The sequence below is a fragment of the Corythoichthys intestinalis genome, chromosome 6, assembly GCF_030265065.1.
Source record: "Corythoichthys intestinalis isolate RoL2023-P3 chromosome 6, ASM3026506v1, whole genome shotgun sequence".
Lineage (NCBI taxonomy): Eukaryota > Metazoa > Chordata > Actinopteri > Syngnathiformes > Syngnathidae > Corythoichthys > Corythoichthys intestinalis.
In genome coordinates, this window is record NC_080400.1 from 16,883,730 (window position 1) to 16,905,358 (window position 21,629).

At 40.5% G+C, this 21,629-nt stretch overlaps 1 protein-coding gene across 1 annotated transcript; it reads left to right on the forward strand.

Annotated features, from left to right (window-relative positions):
- Positions 1–16,701: 16,701 nt before the first annotated feature.
- Positions 16,702–17,961, forward strand: LOC130917713 (trace amine-associated receptor 13c-like). Its single transcript, XM_057839357.1, has 2 exons — positions 16,702–16,924; positions 17,070–17,961. The coding sequence occupies exons 1-2, from the start codon at positions 16,746–16,748 to the stop codon at positions 17,902–17,904; spliced, it is 1,014 nt and encodes a 337-aa protein (XP_057695340.1). The 5' UTR covers positions 16,702–16,745; the 3' UTR covers positions 17,905–17,961.
- Positions 17,962–21,629: the final 3,668 nt, after the last annotated feature.

The window sequence follows — 21,629 nt, forward strand, 5'->3', positions numbered from 1 at the left end:
CAACTATATATTTTTTTCTTGAAAAAGACATTTTACTGTTTCTGTGCGGTGCAGTATTGATATTGTCTTTTACTTAAAAGAGGCATGGTCTATTGTTTTTAGTTGTGATTTCTTAAGTATTTTTTTAATTTTAGAGTAAACGTTTATCGCGTGTAAATGGGTGTACTTCATATTACCATGTATTATTAATATATACTGTATTCTGTCTTATTGTAAATTGGTTTAAAAAAAAATTGGGGGGGGCGCAATAATATCACATATGGCAATTTATGAGAACCTTTATCGCCCACTAAAATTTGTTATGGCGACAGGCCTATTTATCACTAGTAGACGTCCAATTCATTTGAACTGGGAGGGTGGCAGCGACTGAATATTCGCTGCATTTCAGTAGTTTTAAGAGGTTTGATGAAAAAAAAAAAAATGGGGAAAAAAATGAATGAATAAATAAATAAAATTTCTGGCTCCGTGGCGACCTTAGTGTCGGGGAGTTCCGTCAAGAAATTCTAGCCACTTTCACCCCTGGTCTTATTCTCATCTCAGTCCTGGCTCCCAGAAGTCTTTTCGCTATCTTGGACTGTCCTGCTGTGTGGACTGAGGATTTTCTGTTGAGACCGGTCATGACCAGCACTGATTTACGACTCATCAACTTCATAAACATGATAATGAGAAGAAGCGCTGTAGGTAAAACACGAAATACCTTCAAATCTTGAGTAACCAAAAGTTTATTTTCCAATATGGCTTGCATTTCCCTGGAGGATATCCTTGGAGGTTTCGGTCGACTATTTACTGTCATTGGTTCACACCTTGGCCCATTAGTAAGGGATGATGACAGCGGTTTGCAATTGGAGGTGTGAACATAACAAAACGACACCTGAGGCAATACTTGTGTTTGTCCCTGCAGACACAAAGCAAGATAAACAGACAGTAATGTTGTTTTCATCAAACTGACAACATTGAAAGAAGTATATTACCGTTCAAAAGTTTAGGGTCACCCAGACAATTTTGTGTTTTCCTTCAAAAGTCACACTTTAATCATGCAAATGAATTGCAAAATGATTCGAAAACATTGTCAAGACATAGACAAGATAAGAAATAAGGATTTTTATTTGAAATAATCATTATCTCCTTCAAACTTTAAAGGATGCTCTCTTTGCATGCTTCCCTTAGCTCAGATTATGGAACAGTATGACATCTCCTATTACACCTATGCCGATGACACACAACTGTACATTTGTCTCCCCACATGATTGTAGTCCCTTAGTCTCCCTGAGTAAATGCATTCATCAAATCGATGAATGGATGTGCCAGAATTTTCTCCAGTTAAATGTGGAGAAGACAGAAGTGATCATTTTTGGGCCAAAAAAGGAAAGGTCAAAGATAAGCAGGCACCTTAGCACAATGTCACTTACAGCTACAAATCAAGTCAAAAACCTTGGCGTAATTATTGACTCAGACCTAAAATTTGATAGCCATCTAAAGTCAGTCACTAAATCTGCTTATTACCACCTAAAAAATATAGCCAGAATTAAGGGGCTTCTGACTCAACAAGACATGGAAAAACTTATGCATGCATTCATTTTCAGCAGATTGGACTATTGCAACGGTATATTTACGGGTCTTGATAAAAAATCAGTCAGGAAGCTGCAGCTCAATCAATCAATCAATCAAATTTATTTATATAGCCCTTTACAAAACCCGAAAGGCCCTCAAAGTGCTTTACAACAAAACATGGCTCAAGATAAATAAAAGGCAGGAAAATATTATACAATGACATTTAAAAAATAAAATAAAACAGAGCGCATCCCAATAAAAGTCCAGCAAGTAAAACAATAAAACCAATAAAATCGAAAAACATTAAAAAAAGCCCTTAAGCTAATAAAACCAGGCTATCCTAATCTTTGTAAAAGGCGAGTCTAAAAAGGTATGTTTTTAGCCGAGACTTAAAAAGACCTACATCCGTGGTGGTGCGGATTTCGGGGGGGAAGGCTGTTCCACAGCCTGGGGGCAGCAACCGCAAAGGATCGGTCTCCCCACTGTTTAAGTTTTGACCTTGGAACATCTAAAAGAAGCTGGTCGGTCGAGCGAAGAGTCCTGCCAGAGTTACGAAAAGTTAAAATTTCCGATAGATAAGATGGCACAGCTAGCACAGGATACTGCAGCCAGAGTCCTCACAAATACAAGGAAGCTTGACTACATTACACCAGTTTTGAAATCGCTACACTGGCTTCCAGTGAGTCAAAGGATAGACTAAAATACTACTGCTCGTCTACAAAACACTTAATGGCCTTGGACCAAAATACATGCTTGATTTGTTTGATTCCTATGAGACATCTAGACCCCTAAGGTCGTCTGGAACCGGTCTCCTGCATGTTCCAAGAACAAGAACCAAGCAGGGTGAGGCAGCATTTATTCATTATGCTCCTCACCTCTGGAACAAGTTACCTGAACGTCTGAAGTATGCTCAAACTGTTAGCTCCTTTAAATCAGGGATAAAAACGCTTTTGTTTAGCACTGCATATCCATAACTGGCTATATATTTCAATCTACTTGCTTTCTATTCCTCTTGTGCTTATCTCCATTGCTGATTTAGATTATTATTAGTAGTAGTTGTTTTTGTTTTATTTTATTTATTTTATTCTATTTGTGATTAAATGCGATTTTTATGTATAGTTTTATTTCCTATTTTGATTGTCTTGGTTTTTACGTTGTATTGATTTAAATGTGATTTTTATGATCTTCATGTGACGTAAAGCACTTTGAAGTGCCTTGTGTTGAATTGTGCTACATAAATAAATTTGCCTTGCCTTGCCTTGCCTTTGCAACAATTACAGCTTTGCAGACCAATGACATACTAGCTGTTCATTTGTTGAGGTAATTTGGAGAAACTTCACTCCATGCTTCCAGAAGCACCTCCCACAAGTTGGATTGGCTTGATGGGCACTTCTTGCGTACCATACGGTCAAGATGCTCCCACAACAGCTCAACGGGTTTGAGATCTGTTGACTGTGTTGGCCACTCCATTACAGGTACAGAGGGGCAAATAAGTATTTAGTCAACCACCAATTGTGCAAGTTCTCCTACATGAAAAGATTAGAGAGGCCTGTAATTGTCAACATGGGTAAATTTCAACCATGAGAGACAGAATGTTGGGGAAAAAAACAGAAAATCACTTTTTTTTTTCTTTTTTTTTAAGATTTCCAAAGTAGAGTGGAAAATAAGTATTTGGTCACCTACAAATAAGCAAGATTTCTGGCTGTCAAAGAGGTCTAACTTCTTCTAACGAGGTCTAACAAGGCTCCACTCGTTACCTGTATTAACGGCACCTGTTTTAACTCAGTATAAAAGACAAATGTCCACAACCTCAGTCAGTCACACTCCAAACTCCACTATGGCCAAGACCAAAGAGCTGTCGAAGGACACCAGTGACAAAATTGTAGACCTGCACCAGGCTGGGAAGTCTGAATCTGCAATAGGTAAAACACTTGTTGTAAAGAAATCCACTGTGGGAGCAATTATTAGAAAATGGAAGACATACAAGACCACTGATAAGCTCCCTCGATCTGGAGCTCCATGCAAGAGCTCACCCCGTGGCATCAAAATGATAACAAGAACGGTGAGCAAAAATCCCAGAACCACGCGGAGGGACCTAGTGAATGACCTACATGCCTGAAGGGAAAATAAAGAAAGAAAGGATGCGTACACAGCGTTATAGGAAATCTTCAAATTCTTGGCAATTTCTCTTATGGAATACCCTTCATTTCTAAGAACAGATTGTCAAGTTTCACGTGGAAGTTGTCTTTTTCTGGTCATTTTGCAAGTTTGATCAAACCCATAAAGGTGATGCTCCAGATACCCAACGAGCTCAAAGGAAAATCAGTTTTATAGCTTCTCTAACCTCCTAAAGTGTTTTGAGCTGTGCCAACATAATTTAATAAGGTTTTCTAATCATCTATTATCCTTCTAAGGCAACTAGCAAGCACAATGTACCATGAGAACACTGGAGTGATGTTTGCTGTAAATGGGCCTCTTTACAAAACTACGTAGGTATTGCATTAAAACCGGACATTTACAGCTAGAATAGCCATTTTTCTGATTAGTTTCATGTTATTTCCATTGAAAAAATTTATTTCTATTTCTTAAGAAAAAGGAGGAAATTTCTAGGTGACCCCAAACTTTTGAACGGTAGTGTATGTCGCCAAATTTTTTGCACCAAAGGTAATTTGACCTTAGCAGCTACTTTTTGCAGGCCAACGTTAGTTATCTCCAAATACAGGTAGTCCCCACGTTACGAACGAGGTCCGTTTCTACGCCGACAACGAAACACGAATTTCTGCATAGATTGGAATTAAATCGTTAAGTACCTATAAATACCCCCTAAATCTCAAAATAACTATCTAAAAACATGTATTATACGTTATATTAATCAAATAAAGTAAAAAATTAAATTGTGACTGGTGACAAAACATTGGGGGGGGGGGCACTGTTACGCAACAAACAAACAAAAAAAGATTGGAGACAAAATGGCTGACGAGACTCCGGCGTTGTAAAGTCGAAAACACAAAAGTCGGATTACGTCGTAACAAGCCTTTCCTAACCAATTTGGTTCGCTTGGCAACCATGAGCAGATTTTCTGGGGGGTCAGGCCCCACCTGGTGGCCAAATAGTGTCATTGGATGTAATTGGCTTTCCTATACAGTATATGATTTTAAGAATTCTACAGTAAAATATTGTCTATAAATGTTCTCAAGCTATAAAACAAAAAAAAGATATTTTTATAATTATTTTTTAAACAGATCATATGGCTAGCACCTTAGGTGTTCATTTGCTTTGCTTAGCCAAAACCACCCGAGGACCGAAAAGGCAAGATGGATATACATAATTTTTGTCAAACTTAAGCTTTCAAAAGCGACAACAACTACAGAGCAAGAACCAAAGACTATACGTGTTTAGAACTTTTTTTTATTCCTATAACAATATTTAAAAATCTGCATTGCACTGACTGTGTGGAAGTTAAGCCACAGAGTAGTGAGGGATTACAGTAAGAAATAGTGTGTAGTCTGTGGGTGTGAAAATGATTCCCCAAATGGTATGAACATGAACGTAACCAAGCAGAGAACTTGTAAAAAGTGTAACTTGAAAATGCTAGCCTCACAATGTGCATACCCAAATAGCAGGTGACTCCGTGCTGGGTCCAATCTCAGCTCGCCAGATCCGCATAGCAATCACGTCCGCTGAACATCAGTGCGCCAGATGAGACCCATATCATCAATCTGACAGTCCAAATGATAGGTTACGCACTGTTCCGGGACGGACCATGCAGACCTGGTGCGCTTGAAATTTAACGCTTGAAGGAGATAGTACCTTTTCTCGTAGGCAACATCTAACTGCATTATTCTAACACACTCAATATGGTAAAAAAGACATTTAACCATAGTTTAATATTATGCTATAAGAATTAGAGATGTCCCAATCGATCGGCGTCCCGATCGAATGCCGATCGATCGGGTCCGATTACGTCATTTTCAAAGTATCGGAATCGGCAAAAAAATATCGGCCATGCCTTTTTTTAATATATACTTTTTTTTTTTTTTTTTTAATTAAATCGTTTTTTAATTGTATTTAACGTTACAGACATAATATGTTTCACTCTTCCAGAGTCTTTAGTTTAGGCTTAAGGTATGGTTATCATATTTATCCTAATTAATTTTTAAAAAAATGTATCACGTTAAAATATTTAACGCATTTAATGCATGCGCTGCACGACCCACTCACGCATTGTCACGCTCAATCTGTAATGGCGCTGTTTTACCTGTATAGAGCGATAAAAGGCAGCGTAAAATGAGTAGAGTGAGTTTTTTGCAGCCTTTGGAGCCTTTTTTTAAATGGCTAAAACCTTACAATCCCTCTCCCTACGATTAGAAATGTCAGGGGAAGCAATGTGGGGAAGCAAGGTAGCAATTGATCTTTATCTTAACACCTTATGTTATTTGCCAACGCAGAGAAGATATATCAGTTGGTAGCACTACGCACAGTAATGGTTCCACTTCCCATAATGCATTTGGGCATGACTACACTATCATTTACTGAAAGCTGAACAAATACACTAGATGGCAATATTTAGTCACCATATACAAAGTCACAAGTCTTTCTATCCGTGGATCCCTCTCACAGAAAGAATGTTAATAAAGTAAATGCCATCTTGAGGGTTTATTGTCATAATAAACAAATACAGTACTTATGTACTGTATGTTGAATGTATATATTCGTCCGAGTTTTATTCATTTTTTCTTAATGCATTGCCAAAATGTATATGATCGGGAAAAATTATCGGGAATGATTGTAATTGAATCGGGAGCAAAAAAAAGCAATCGGATCGGGAAATATCGGGATTGGCAGATACTCAAACTAAAACGATCGGGATCGGATCGGGAGCAAAAAAACATGATCGGAACAACCCTAATAAGAATTATAAGTTATAATACACAGACGCACTCCTCACAAAGCAGGAGGCCAGTGCTGAGTCATCAGTACATACCATATCAGCCCTCGCCTGATAAGCAAAGGAAACAATTGCGTCGGCATCTCTTCAGTGGGGCCAGGACGCCCCGGCCTACAAAGGCAACACCCCAGAACAAGTAGAACGAAATTTGATAGCGCCGCGCCTCTCAGACGTCAAAGCAGGCCCAACCTCCCACCTCAGCTGAACCAAACTGCAATAGAAGATTATCTGAAACACACCCTTCTGTCCACAGCCCGCCCCGCGAGAGCCTTCAAAAGACTGAATGTTTAACTCAGTGGTCTCAAACCGGTCCTCAAAGGGCCGCAGGGGGTACTGGATTTCATTCCAACCAAACGAGACAAATACCTTTTCACCAATCTGGTTTCTTACAAGTGTAATCAGTTGATTGCAATCAGGTGCTGCTTATGTTAGTAGAAACCTCATTGGTTGAACTGTTTGTGCTGGATCTGTTGGAACAAAAACCAGGACCCACTGCGGCCCTTTGTGGAGTCGGTTTGAGACCGCTGGTTTAACTAATCGTGGTCATTTTTCTCGGGAACCTTTTGTAGACGTGTGATAGGGTGACCTTGCCACCCGCCCCCCCGAGTCTGTTTTTGTTTCGTCTTGCCGTTTGATCGCTTTTGACCAGTGTGGGAATAACGCCGTTATAAATAACACCGTTACATAACGGCGTTATTTTTTCAGTAACGGGGTAATCTAATTATTTCTTCTGCCGTTACAACGCCGTTACCGTTACTGACGGTCAAAAGCGGTGCGTTACTTACTTTGAATAAATTGAAGAAACTACCAGCTGTAGCGAGTGTACTCTGTTTATTTGTTATCCAAGACTTGGGGTGCGTTCAGGGACAACATAGGGTCAACATTGTTCACATCCTTAAGTTTGATCACATATCTGTTCTTCGCCTTAGTAACGAGTTTGTCTCTTTATCGAACTGGCAAGTTAAAGTTGAATGTCCCGTGAGCCAAACCTGCTTCCAACATGGCAGCTTTGTTGTCAAATCTCACGTGATCCCCCATTCTGTGACGTAAACGCACGAGCCTAATAGCATACTTACGTCCGAGCCGGTTGTTTATATGTGAATTGTCTCGCCCTATGTTTGTATATGTGTATTTGTTGTTAATAAAGTTTGTTTAAAAAAAAAAAAAAAAAAACTTCACAGCCGATGTTTCACACACAAACCGGATCAGAGCGTGCGGCAAACACACAAACGAAAAAAAGATGCAGAGGGATATGATGGCAGAGCATTCAGAGGAAAATTTGTCCTTTATGAGGTGGAGATACAAACACTATTTCAAGTTGGTCGAAATTAAAGGAAAGAACGTACATGTAAAGTGTAATTTATGTCCCGGGGCAAAGCTTTTGTCGACATCTGTGGTAAGCAATTCAAATCTGTTTATTTTTGTTGCACTTTAAGTGTAGGACAAATCTTTTGCTGGTGAGGTGCAATAAATATTACAAGGTTCTATAACACAACTACCTGTCTGTTCTTCTCTCTTCAACTGACTCGAATACTGCTCAGAAAATTTCAAATTCTTTGACATCCAACTTCTTTTTAAAGTAAGGGAAATAGTTACTTTCCCTGGTAACTAGTTACTTTTACGATAGAGTAATTCAGTTACATTTTAGACGAAGTAGTGAGTAACTATAATTACTTTTTAAAGTAACGTGCCCAACACTGCTGTCGACCTGAATAAATTATCAACTTGTGCTTCGAAGCCTTTTTCCAGCTTTCAAAATGGAGTCATTACAAAGGGTTAAGACTAGAGATGTCCCGATCAATCGGATTTTCAAAGTATCGGAATCGGCAAAAAAATATCGGACATGCCTTTTTTTAATATATATATATATATTCTTTTTTTTTTTTTTTTTTTTTTTTAGTTAAATCGTTTTCTAATTGTATTTAACATTAGACATAATATGTTACACTCATCCAGAATCTTTAGTTTTGGCTTAAGGTAGGGTTATCAAATTTATCCCGATAATGGCGGTAATTGATTTTTTAAAAAATGAATCACGTTAAAATATTTAACGTAATTAATGCATGCGCTGCACGACCCTCTCACGCATTGTCGCGCTCAATCTGTAATGGCGCCGTTTTACCTATATAGAGAGCTAAAAGGCAGCGTAAAATGAGTAAAGTGAATTTTGAAAGCCTTTGGCTACTTCTTTTAATTGACTAAAGCCTTACAATCCCTCTCCCTACGATTAGAAATATCGTGGGAAGCAATGTGGGGAAGCAAGGTAGTAATTGATCTTTTTCTTAATACACTCTGTTATTTCCCAACGCAGAGAATATATATAAATTGGTAGCACTACGCACAGTCATGGTTGCACTTCCCATCATGCATTTGGGCATGGCTACAGTATCATTTACTGAAAGCTCAACAAATACACTAGATGGCAATATTTAGTCACAATTTACAAAGTCACATTTGTCCTTTAAGAATTACAAGTCTTTCTATCCGTGGATCCCACTCACAGAAAGAATGTTAATAATGTAAATGCCATCTTGAGGATTTATTGTCATAATAAACAAATACAGTACTTATGTACTGTATGTTGAATGTATATATTCATCCGAGTTTTATTCATTTTTTTCTTAATGCATTGCCAAAATGTATATGATCGGGAAAAATTATCGGGAATGATTGGAATTGAATTGGGAGCAAAAAAAAAAGCAATCTGATCGGGAAATATCGGGATCAGCAGATACTCAAACTAAAATGATCGGGATCGGATCGGGAGCAAAAAAACATGATCAGAACAACCCTAGTTAAGACTAAGGTAAATGTGCTGAGTTTGGCCTTTTGGCCGGGCTGGTGATGTCGGGATCCCGCCAGCCCAGGTCGTTGGAGCTGCGTCTGCGGTTTGGCTGGAGCGATTCCGGCAGTCTGATTAAAAGGTCAGATTCCTTCACAGTTAACGTGTGACGTCACAGCAGCGCGCACCCTGAAAACGGGCATCCGCTCTGCGACACTAAACAGGAGAACACGCAGGAGGAGAAACCATATCAATGTACAGCCCAAATTTGTCAAACATGTTACCTCATCTGGACCAGCACTGTGCCAGTTTTGTATCAAAACCATTTCAGTATTAAATTTGGGGTCCATTATGTTCAATGTATCATACTGTAATGTGTTTATACGGTCCACCACTCAGTATTTTATTTGATATTCCTTGTAAGAGCCATACTTATTTTGTTGGGAAAATGCCAGTGAGGGGCTCTATTGGGTCAGCCTGGCAGGCTATTTAACATAAGTGAATCGGACTGTGCAGGGTGTGCCATGTAAAATGAGCGCCTGATATTGTAAGGCTACATCTTGGCAGGCACTGTCACTATGGTCATCGTGCCAGAGAGTCAAAATTCCCATCTCCTAGATTGAGAGCTCAGTGAATGGTGAACGCACCAGCTGCATGACGCGACTATTATGGCTATTGAAGTTATTAAATGTTTTTTTTTTTCTTTTTTTACCTAACGGTTAAGTAAAAAAAAATATTTTGCATTTTGGTTATAAACCCAACACAACTCAAACCTAAAGTTGCACCGATACTGATACCAGTATTGGCAGGGGGTGCCGATCCGGCCCGAATTGGTGGTATCAGTATCGACGAGTACCAACATTTAGGGCGTCGATAACATCTACTGGCATCACTTGAACGCAAATGTACTGTCCTCCCCACGTGAGCTAATTTCCCAAATCCCGATGCATGACATCTGTATGTCTTTGTCGCGAAATTACCAAACGAAATAAACACCTTCGTCTTCAATGTTAAGGATGTTCACTACAACGCATATCCGCGATGTTACACTGCTCATCTAACACGGCATTCACAAACGATTAACATGCGTGAGCTAGCGCCTGCTGTTGTAGCGCCGATGGGATCAGAAAGGTTAAGACCGTGGGAGACTAAGCAGACTCATGGTTTCATGATGAACAATGAGTGGCAAATTAAGAGCGCCGTCCTTCAAACTCGTCCTGTTTATGAACGCCGATTGTCATATGCTGGTGTTGTGCAGTAATGAGCATAAGTGACTTGGCTTCTGTGGCCAGAAAACACTCAAGCGCGCACACTAGATATCATCAAACCGCAACCTAGATGTCTGATGTTAGATCCCATGCCAACTCTTGCGCGCACACACTAGATATCATCAAATTGCAACCTAGATATGCTACATTAGATCCCATGCCATTAGCTGCATGAGCCCAGAGCGACGCGTAGTCCATATACTGATGGATTGATGAATTAGAAACCGCCATGACTGAATGGAAGTTAAGCAGGCCAAATCAATCCATACCAGTGACTATAGATAATGCTGCAAATACTGTTAATTCAGTACATGTTACAGATGGACTCGGACCACAAATTGGATGTTTTGCTTATATGCAGGGGTGAAAGTGGGCCAGAACGGTCTGGAACACAGTTCCGGTATAACATTCAGGGCCAGAACGCATTTCCGGTATAAGATTCAGGTCCGGAATGCTGTTCCGGTACACGGTGCTTTGATTCCAAAAATATGACGGCAACTGTCAAAACGCTATGTAAAAAAAAAATAATAAAAATGCTAAGCTGCCACAATTGCATTTCACCTCCAAGAAGAAAACAATCTCCCGACATCAGATTTACATACACAAGTGTTAACAACAAGCATAATAAAGTGCTTGTGTAGCGTAATCCGTTTCCACCAATATTTATTATCTATCTTATTCCACGGACGGCATGGAGGTTTCCCCAGCTGCTGCAGTTATCTGAGTCTGACGATGATGAGTCACGTCAATATGCGAATACACGCAGCAAAGCAAAACGCCTGAACTCATTCATCCGTTCAATTGGCTTTCATACTGACATGTGATCAGCAGAGATAGTTAGCTCTGATTGGTTCAAATGTGCATGTTTTCTGGAACAGCAAAAAAAAAAAAAAAAAAAAGGTTGTTGGATTGATTGGACAAAAAGGGCAATGCAACATAAAATGGATCAAATCTTTAAGAGCAACAAAAGAGTTGAGGAGGCTTATTTATCATATTTAGTTTTATTTGCTGTGATGGGGAGGTTCAGAACATCTTAACTGTCAATGTGCACTTTGGCCTCAAATTTGTCCATTTATGTTAGGCTACCTATTCATTTCCTTATGATTTACAAAAGTCAATGTTTGCGTGATCTTCAAAATGTATTCCATTTCACTCCGCATTTGTACTTATTTTTCTGAATGTATGTTACCTTTTTTTATTACAAAAATAAACAAAAAAGTCAATGTTTACATTAACTTCAATTTTAATATACATCCTATGTTCTTAAGTAGTTAAAATTGGGATTTGGCATTTAGTATGTGAGGAAATGAGGGAAAATGAAAATTCGGAGATGGAGGTTGGGGTTATTGCTGTTTTTGTTGACTTTTATTTTGCAACTCATTGAAAAAAATACAATTTTCAATGAAAATCCGTTTTTGTATGTGCTATAGAAATAACTGCCAAGACAGTTTGCTTTGCATTTCAGTAGTTTAAGAGGTTTGACCCCCCCCAAAATGAAAATAAATAAATAAATAAATACAATTTCTGGCTCCGTGGCGACATTCACGTCGGGGAGTTCCGACAAGAAATTCTAGCCACTTTCACCCCTGCTTATATGGTAAATATAGCTGCTAGGAGAGCTGCAGCAATCAACAGTGTGCCCCACTTTACAAACAGTAAAGATTGTTCTCAGCACTTTTATATAAAATTTCTTCAGATCAGTAAGAAGCAAGCACATAAATATTATGCACTAAAATGTTTGTTTATTTGATGGCACTGTTATTTTTGCATGTTAGCAAATAAAAAAACATTTAAAAAATAATAATAACAGTTGTATTTTCTGTTTCAGAGCATTAAATGTATTGAATTGTATCGAAAATCATACCGAACCGTGACTTAACTGTAGCGTTCCATCCCTTATACGTACATACAGTTGTGGTCAAAAGTTTACATACACTTGTGAAGAACATAATGTCATGGCTCTCTTGGGTTTCCAGTTATTTCTACAACTCTGATTTTTCTCTGGTAGAGTGATTGGAACAGAATGAAGAAGAACACAAAAAACATTCATGAAGTTTGGTTCTTTTATGACTTTATTATGGGTGAACAGAAAAAAGTGATCAAATCTGCTGGGTCAAAAATATACATACAGCAGCGCTAATATTTGGTAACATGTCCCTTGGCCATTTTCACTTCAATTAGGCGCTTTTGGTAGCCATCCACAAGCTTCTAGTTGAATCTTTGACCACTCCTCTTGACAGAATTGGTGCAGTTCAGTTCAATTTGATGGCTTTCTGACATGGACTTGTTTCTTCAGCATTGTCCACAAGTTCTCAATGGGGTTTAAGTCAGGACTTTGGGAAGGCCATTCGAAACCTTAATTCTAGCCTGATTTAGCCATTCCATTGTCACTTTTGATGTGTGTTTGGGGTCATTGTCCTGTTGGAACACCCAACTGCGCCCAAGACCCAATCTTCGGGCTGATGACGTTAGGTTATCTTGAAGAATTTGAAGGTAATCCTCCTTCTTCATTATCCCATTTACTCTCTGTAAAGCACCAGTTCCATTGGCAGCAAAACAGCCCCACAGCATAAGAGTACCACCACCGTGTTTCACGGTAGGCATGTTGTACTTGGGGTTGAAGGCCTCACTTAGGCTACGTTCATACTACAGGTCTTAATGCACGAATCCGATTTTTTGTCATATCTGGTTTTTTGGCGTGCCCGTTCAGACTGCCTTTGTCCATTGAGACCATTCAAGTATTACGCATGCGCACTAATTCGCAGTCCGACACGCGCTGAGCAAGACGACCCGCATGCGCAGAAGCATCAAAACAAATGACACACGTCATCCGTCATTCCAGGGATATCATATTTTGCTTTTCAAAAGGAGGACACAAATAACAGACATAAATAATCCCCGTTTAGGCTTATATTCAAAGTTTATATGGATCGATAGCATGCACGCACGGTCCGTGCACGTCACACACACATACGGGCAGTTTGCCCCGACCTCGGCCGTGTAGGCAATGTTGAAATATTGCTCACTTGGAGCAGAGAGAAAACTGAGCATTCTCAGGCTTATCCTCAACCCATTTTTATTTTTTATGACTGTTGTCAAGCCCAGCCCTTCCCCAAAAGCCGTGTTCACTGCAAGCTAGGCGCTAATAACGCACAGCGGCACCGCTACGGTAAGTGTCTCTCTCGCTATTTGATGACGTAATTGTTGCATGAAATCTGATTTGGGAGAGTGGACAGTACAGACCGCCGCGACAGTCTGGAAAAATGTGGCCCAGATTGGATTTGAACCACATACGAGAGTGACCCATATCGGATTTGAAATGGTCCAGTTCAATGCGACTTGTCACGTTCAGACCGTCAAGTTAATGCCTCACTCGAGTTGGAAAAACACGAAAAAATCGGATTCGTGCATTAAGACCTGTAGTATGAACGTAGCCCTTTTCTCCTCCAAACATATTGCTGGGTATTGTGGCCAAACAGCTCGACTTTTGTTTCGTCTGACCACAGAACTTTCCTGCAGAAGGTCTTTTCTTTGTCCATGTGATCAGCAGTAAACTTCAGTCGAGCCTTAAGGTGCCGCTTTTGGAGCAATTCAATTCAATTCAATTTTATTTGTATAGCCCTCAATCACAACAGAAGTCTCAAAGGGCTTAACAGAGGCAATATGAAATTAGAAATGAAGCAACAAAGATGAATAGATGCAACAAAGATGAATAGATGCAATTCAAGTCCTGGGTATCCCCTATCCTTAAGACCCTCCATGCCGGCAAGGAAAAACTCCAAAAACTCCAGAGTCAATTGGGAGAAAAATGAGAAACCTTGGGGAGTACCACAGTCAGGAGAGATCCACTCCCAGGACGGATAGACAGGAACCCCAGAACGGCTAATGGGAATTAGCAAGCGAAATTATAGTCCGTAAAAATACAGTGGAGTAAAGGAGCAAGAAGAAGTCCCTCTAGTCAGATGAGACGGTTGTAGCAGCGAGGACGTCCATCCAGCCAGGGGTCCGGACAGTCAGGAGGCTGCAGCTGAAAAATAGCCCCTCCCCAGAGGGGAGGGGGGAAAGGGGACACCGGGTGACTAGTGATGAAGAGACTAGACAACTAGATATTAACATTGGAAAATAGAAATAAATTAAGACAAGTGGTAGGTAGAGTAAGAAAAGGAGATAGAACTCAGCGGCTGCACTGCCCCCAGCATTATAGCTTCTAATGCAGCTTAGACTAAACTGTGAGTCTACTCCGACTTCAACTAGCCTAACCATAAGCTTTGTCGAATAGGAACGTTTTTAATCTAATCTTAAATGTGCAGACTGTCTCGGCTTCTTTAATACTAGCTGGAAGCTGATTCCATAAAACAGGGGCTTGGTGGCTAAAGGCTCTAGCTCTGACAGTACTTTTATAAACCCTGGGAACTACCAGTAGACCTGCATTCTGAGATCGGAGTGTTCTGTTGGGGCGGTATGGAACCAGAGCATCGGTGAGATAAGGTGGCCCCAACCCATTAATGGTCTTAAATGTAAGAAGGAGTATTTTAAATTGAATTCTAAACTCGACTGGAAGCCAGTGAAGTGCCTGGAGCACAGGGGTGATGTGCTCTCTTCTATTGGTTCCTGTTAAAAGTCTTGCTGCTGCGTTTTGGACTAGCTGAAGACCTTTTAGAGAGCTTTTAGGACAAGCTGCAAGTAGGGAGTTACAGTAATCCAATCTCGATGTAATGAACGCGTGAATTAATTTTTCTGCATCGCTTTTAGATAAAATATTTCTAATTTTGGCGATGTTGCGCAGGTGAAAGAAAGCCGTTCTACAGGTTTGTTTAATGTGTGCTTTAAACGACAAGTCAGGGTCAAATAAAACTCCTAGGTTTTTAACTGTGGTGCTGGAGGCTACACTTACATTGTCCAGAGTGACTACCTGGGCAGCTAAAGAGTCTCTAACACTTTTCGGGCCTATTATAAGGACTTCTGTCTTTTCAGGGTTAAGTAGAAGATAGTTAGTGCTCATCCAGGTATTTATATCTCGGACGCAGGCGCTTAGTTTTTCTACTTGCCTGACCTGCTCAGGTTTAATTGATAAATACAGTTGTGTGTCGTCAGCGTAACAATGAAAGTTAATGCTATATTTTCTGATGATATTACCGAGAGGAAGCATATACAGCGTAAACAAGATGGGCCCGAGGACAGATCCTTGCGGCACACCATAACTAACTCTAGAGTACGATGATGATTGTTGGTTTACAAGGGCTTCCTTCTTGCACGGCAGCCTCTCAGTCCATGGAGATGCAAAACACGCTTGACTGTGGACACTGACACCTGTGTTCCAGCAGCTTCTAATTCTTGGCAGATCTGCTTTGTGGTGATTCTCGGTTGAATCTTCACCCTCCTGACCAATTTTCTCTCAGCAGCAGGCGATAGCTTGCGTTTTCTTCCTGATCGTGGCAGTGACAAAACGGTGCCATGCACTTTATACTTACAAACAATTGTTTGCACTGTTGCTCTCGGGACCTACAGCTGCTTTGAAATGGCTCCAAGTGACTTTCCGGCCTTGTTCAAGTCAATGATTGTTCAAGTCAATAATCACTCACAAGAAATTGCTAATTCGTGTTGCTGTATGTATATTTTTGACCCAGCAAATTTGATCACTTTTTCTGTTAAGCCATAATAAAGTCATAAAAGAACCAAACTTCATGAATGTTTTTTGTGACAAAGAAGTATCTGTTCCAATCTCTCTATAGCAGAAAAATCAGAGTTGTAAAAATAACTGGAAACTCAAGAGAGCCATGACATTAGGTTCTTCTCAAGTGTATGGTAACTTTTGACCATAACTTTATATATATTGTTTTTTTTTTTTTTTTTTTGCAAACAGACTGGTATCGGAATGGTATCGGTATCAGCCGATACTGCACAGCCAGGTATCTGTATCGGTATCGGGCCCAAAAAATGGTATCGGTGCAACACTACTCAAAACCTAAACCTAAGGTAGGCTTCTTGCTGGCTTTTAGTCATTGGCAATGAAAATGTTTTAGGATAGTGTGAAATTGGACAATGTAATGTCTTGGGCATGGCGCTAAACATGACATCATACTTTGACAACACTGACCAATCGCAATTTCTTGGGGGAGGTACAAGAACACCATAAATAAGAGAGATTAAAAACAGGGAACTTCAGACAGAACACTGTCTCAGCTCAAGCTCCTCCATGGGCTCTGAGTACCAATCGGATCTCTGCTTCCCACAGCTAGGCAACATCTCCTGCAAGAAGCCTACGTCTGACGGGTCTTTGAGTTTGTTTGTCTTTTTCAGAGTCTTCCTGTCCATCGCCTGCGTCCTCACTGTGCTGCTCAACCTGTTCGTCATCATCTCTATCTCCCACTTCAGGCACATGTTCTTTTGCTCTGAACCCAAGATTTGTTCTACTGTGTTGAATGATGTAGCCGCCTACTCCTCATCACCTTGAAAGTGTATTTCATAACATCTTGTTTGCATTATCTGTTGTTCTATGTGTTTGTGTGTGTTTTTGCAGGCAGCTCTACACCCCCACCAACATCCTCCTCCTCTCCCTCGCCATCTCTGACATCCTGGTGGGCTTGGCGGCGATGCCACTAATGATCATCATGAGCACAGCCTGCTGGTTTTTTGGTCCCATGGCATGTGTTCTTTGGAATTACCTGACTTTCATTTGTCAGTCTGCTTCTGTAGGAAACATGGTGCTGATATCAGCAGACCGTTTCCTGGCTATTTGCTGTCCTCTGCATTATACTGTCAAAGTCACTGTGACAAAAACTCAACTTTGCGTTTGTGTCTGTTGGTCAGCTTCCGTTATCTTCTGCACCATGTTTTTGAAGGACAACTTGGCTGATCCCGAATTGTTTCTCACTTGCATTGGAGAATGTTTTAGCCATTTCGGTGTTATCGGAGGCATTCTGGACTTCAGCATCAACTTCTTTCTTCCTCTAAGCATTATTGTCACGCTGAACATGAGAGTGTTTGTGGTTGTCGTGTATCAGGTGAGAGCCATGCGCTCTCTCAACAAACGTGTTCAACTTTCTGCCCCTTTCAGAGCAAAGAAATCGGAGCTGAAGGCCGCCAACACCCTGGGTGTTCTCATTCTGGTCTTTCTGCTGTGTTTCTGTCCATTCTACATTGTCCCTCCGTTGGTTAGAGAACATGAGAACTTGCGTTCAGTGATGGATTATGTCTATTATGTGTATAATTTGAACTCGTGTGTGAACCCCTTGATTTACGCCGCCTTCTACCCCTGGTTTAGAAGAGCTATTAAGCACATTGTCACTTTGCACATATTTCAGCCTGGCTCCTGTGACACAGACATATTGAAAACTAAACGTGCTCACATTTGATTTATTGAAATGCCACTGCTTCGTGTGGCGTTCCGGCCACATTGCCGATAGCCTTTCCTGTTTGCCCTAGCAAATTTAAGCTTAGATGAAGCTTAGTGCAGCGCTTCATGTATTGTGGAAAAGAAATATGTTTCAGTTTGCACCTGCTCTGCCGCCTCGCCTCCCAATTGCCAGCAAGGGTCGGTCACGTCTGACTTGTCCCGACCAAGCTGTTACATCCACACGCTCCACTGTTTTGTACTTCTACCATGTATACAATATTAGGCTGAAAAGAAATCAATAAAAATCATTTATAAAATCTGGAAAAGCATAATTCACTTGGATATGAATGTTTGTTACAATCAAGATAAACGTGGTATGTGGTGGGCATATGTCTTTATACTATTATGTGCAGGATTCATAAGCATATATTAATGTACAGTATATACACAATATTTTTACTGCACTTTGTGTTTGATAATGTTCTCTGACTGCTTTTCTGAAATAAATAAAAGTCATATAAATCCAATGTCATTTTTTTTAATCTCTGTTGATTTATCATGCCATGTTAATACTTAAAACCATGTGGACTGAATTAGCCACATGGACAACAAATAAACCAATAATTGTTGGTGGGCTTGCTCTAAAATACATCAACTATGCCAAAATGTACTATTGTATTATAGAATCTCTTAAATTAAGAAAACAAAGAGTTCATGTCGACGCAGTCAAGTCCAGTGATTTCCCATATATATCAAGCTAGACGTCTCAAGACTTAGTCGACGCATTCGGAAACTGCCGGTCATCATGCGTCTAATCCCATAAAAATAGCCACTGATTTTGCCATTCGCCACGCAGCTGCTTTTAAGTTGTTCACCTCCCTGTGTCGATGTCACCGTTTTTCCAGGACACCGAATGGGTGCATGACTTGGATCGAATGTTTTGGATACCCTTTCACAATATTTATCTATTGTTCCTGACAAAAGTTATATAACTGAGCCAAATTTGGGTTTGCACATAGCTATTAAAGCAGAGGTCGAGTGATGTGGGATTTTCAAATGCAGATACCGATATCTAAAAAATGTTTCATCCGATTGCCGATATCCAAAGCCGATTTTGTATATACTGAAGGAGAAAAGATATCGTCATCGCACACACTATATAATTGTTTGCATTAGTCTAACACATATATAGTCTAACACATACATATGGTACAGGTTTTCGTAGGCACCGTCTAACTGTTTGCATTAGTCTAACACACGTAATATAATTAATCAGGAAATAGTATCATTTTCATATTTACGGTAGGACTACACTACTAATATAAAATAAATAGCACACCATAGTTTAATGAGAAGAAATAGAAGAGATACACAATGCCGTCTTATCACAAGGTTGACGCACCAACTCGTGTAATCAGCTCTCCCAGCAAACTCAAAGGACAAAGCGTCTTGTCCTAAAACAAGTACAACCAGCCCGGACAGCAAAGTTGATAGCGGGCGTCCCAATCCGCGCACGAACCTAAGCCGCCCAAAACCGGCCACAGAGGGGATGGCCCAAAAGCAACGCCCAGAAACGCCTTCGACAAGGCCCGCCTCAGCAAAGACTTTAAAAAGACTGGACACTGAGATAACACAGATTTTTTCTGCTCGGAAACATAGCCTTGTTTTGGATCCAGAATTGTCCCTCCGTCATCTGTTTTTGCCTTGTTTTTACCATTGTCGACGAATAAATTGTCAACCTGTTTTCGGTGAGTGTTCTTCAAGCTTTTGAAACATGGAGTCAGTACAAAGGGTTAAGATAAGAGGACGCGCAAGATTCGGCCTTCCCGGCGGGCGCACACAGGGCAGCGTCAGCCGAGCGGCACTTGTTTTGGTTGGTGCTGTCCGCGGGTGCGTCTGGGCCGGGGGGGCGAATTTCACCAATACTATTTTTAAAAGCATGTAGTTTTACAAAGGCAATTTTTAAAGAATTGCTTCAAAAGCTTTAAATTTACAATGATGACCTGAGACTTAAAGGATTAATTTGGTCTAGTGTGTCAAACCAACGAACGGGGCACTTCTTTTTATGATTATACACATTCAGCTAGAACAGGACACTTTTTAAAAATAAGTAAACCCACCAGGACGTCATGGCAAGATGTAAACAAACTAGAAACTGGAATTTCCGGAGAAATTACTCTGCTTACTTTGCTCTGTGGTGATACAGATCTTAACCCCGCCCAGGTTGGCTTGGGGACATTTCGGGGACAATAGCAGGTCACTTCCTGGTGTTTTGGGGACATTTTTTTTTTTAATCCATTAAAAATGAATGGGAAAAAATTTGGACGTCCATGGACGTCAATGGCCGCACCCTCCACAAGCATCAATGGATTCGGGGACAATTGGGGGACACGTCCTATTAATATCTGGTCATTTCCTGTTGATTTGGGGACATTTTTGTACCCATTGAAATTAATGAGAAACAATTTGGACGTCAATGGCAGCATCCTCCACAAGCATCAATGGATTCGGGGACAATTGGGGGACACGTCCTATTAATATCTGGTCATTTCATGTTGATTTGGGGACATTTTTTTTTACCCGATGAAAATGAATGGGAAACAATTTGGACGTCCATGGCCGTCAATGGCATCGACTCACAAATGCGTCAATGGAATCCAAGTACATTTGCATCAATAGATTTGACATACAGTGCCTTGCAAAAGTATTCGGCCCCCTTGAACCTTGCAACCTTTCGCCACATTTCAGGCTTCAAACATAAAGATATAAAATTTTAATTTTTGTCAAGAATCAACAACAAGTGGGACACAATCGTGAAGTGGAACAAAATTTATTGGATAATTTAAACTTTTTTAACAAATAAAAAACTGAAAAGTGGGGCGTGCAATTCTATTCGGCCCCCTTGCGTTAATACTTTGTAGCGCCACCTTTTGCTCCAATTACAGCTGCAAGTCGCTTGGGGTATGTTTCTATCAGTTTTGCACATCGAGAGACTGACATTCTTGCCCATTCTTCCTTGCAAAACAGCTCGAGCTCAGTGAGGTTGGATGGAGAGTGTTTGTGAACAGCAGTCTTCAGCTCTTTCCACAGATTCTCGATTGGATTCAGGTCTGGACTTTGACTTGGCCATTCTAACACCTGGATACGTTTATTTTTGAACCATTCCATTGTAGATTTGGCTTTATGTTTTGGATCATTGTCCTGTTGGAAGATAAATCTCCGTCCCAGTCTCAGGTCTTGAGCAGATACCAACAGGTTTTCTTCCAGAATGTTCCTGTATTTGGCTGCATCCATCTTCCCGTCAATTTTAACCATCTTCCCTGTCCCTGCTGAAGAAAAGCAGGCCCAAACCATGATGCTGCCACCACCATGTTTGACAGTGGGGATGGTGTATTCATGGTGATGAGCTGTGTTGCTTTTACGCCAAACATATCGTTTTGCATTGTGGCCAAAAAGTTCCATTTTGGTTTCATCTGACCCGCGCACCTTCTTCTACATGTTTGGTGTGTCTCCCAGGTGGCTTGTGGCAAACTTTAAACGAGACTTTTTATGGATATCTTTGAGAAATGGGTTTCTTCTTGCCACTCTTCCATAAAGGCCAGATTTGTGCAGTGTACGACTGATTGTTGTCCTATGGACAGACTCTCCCACCTCAGCTGTAGATCTCTGCAGTTCATCCAGAGTGATCATGGGCCTCTTGGCTGCATCTCTGATCAGTTTTCTCCTTGTTTGAGAAGAAAGTTT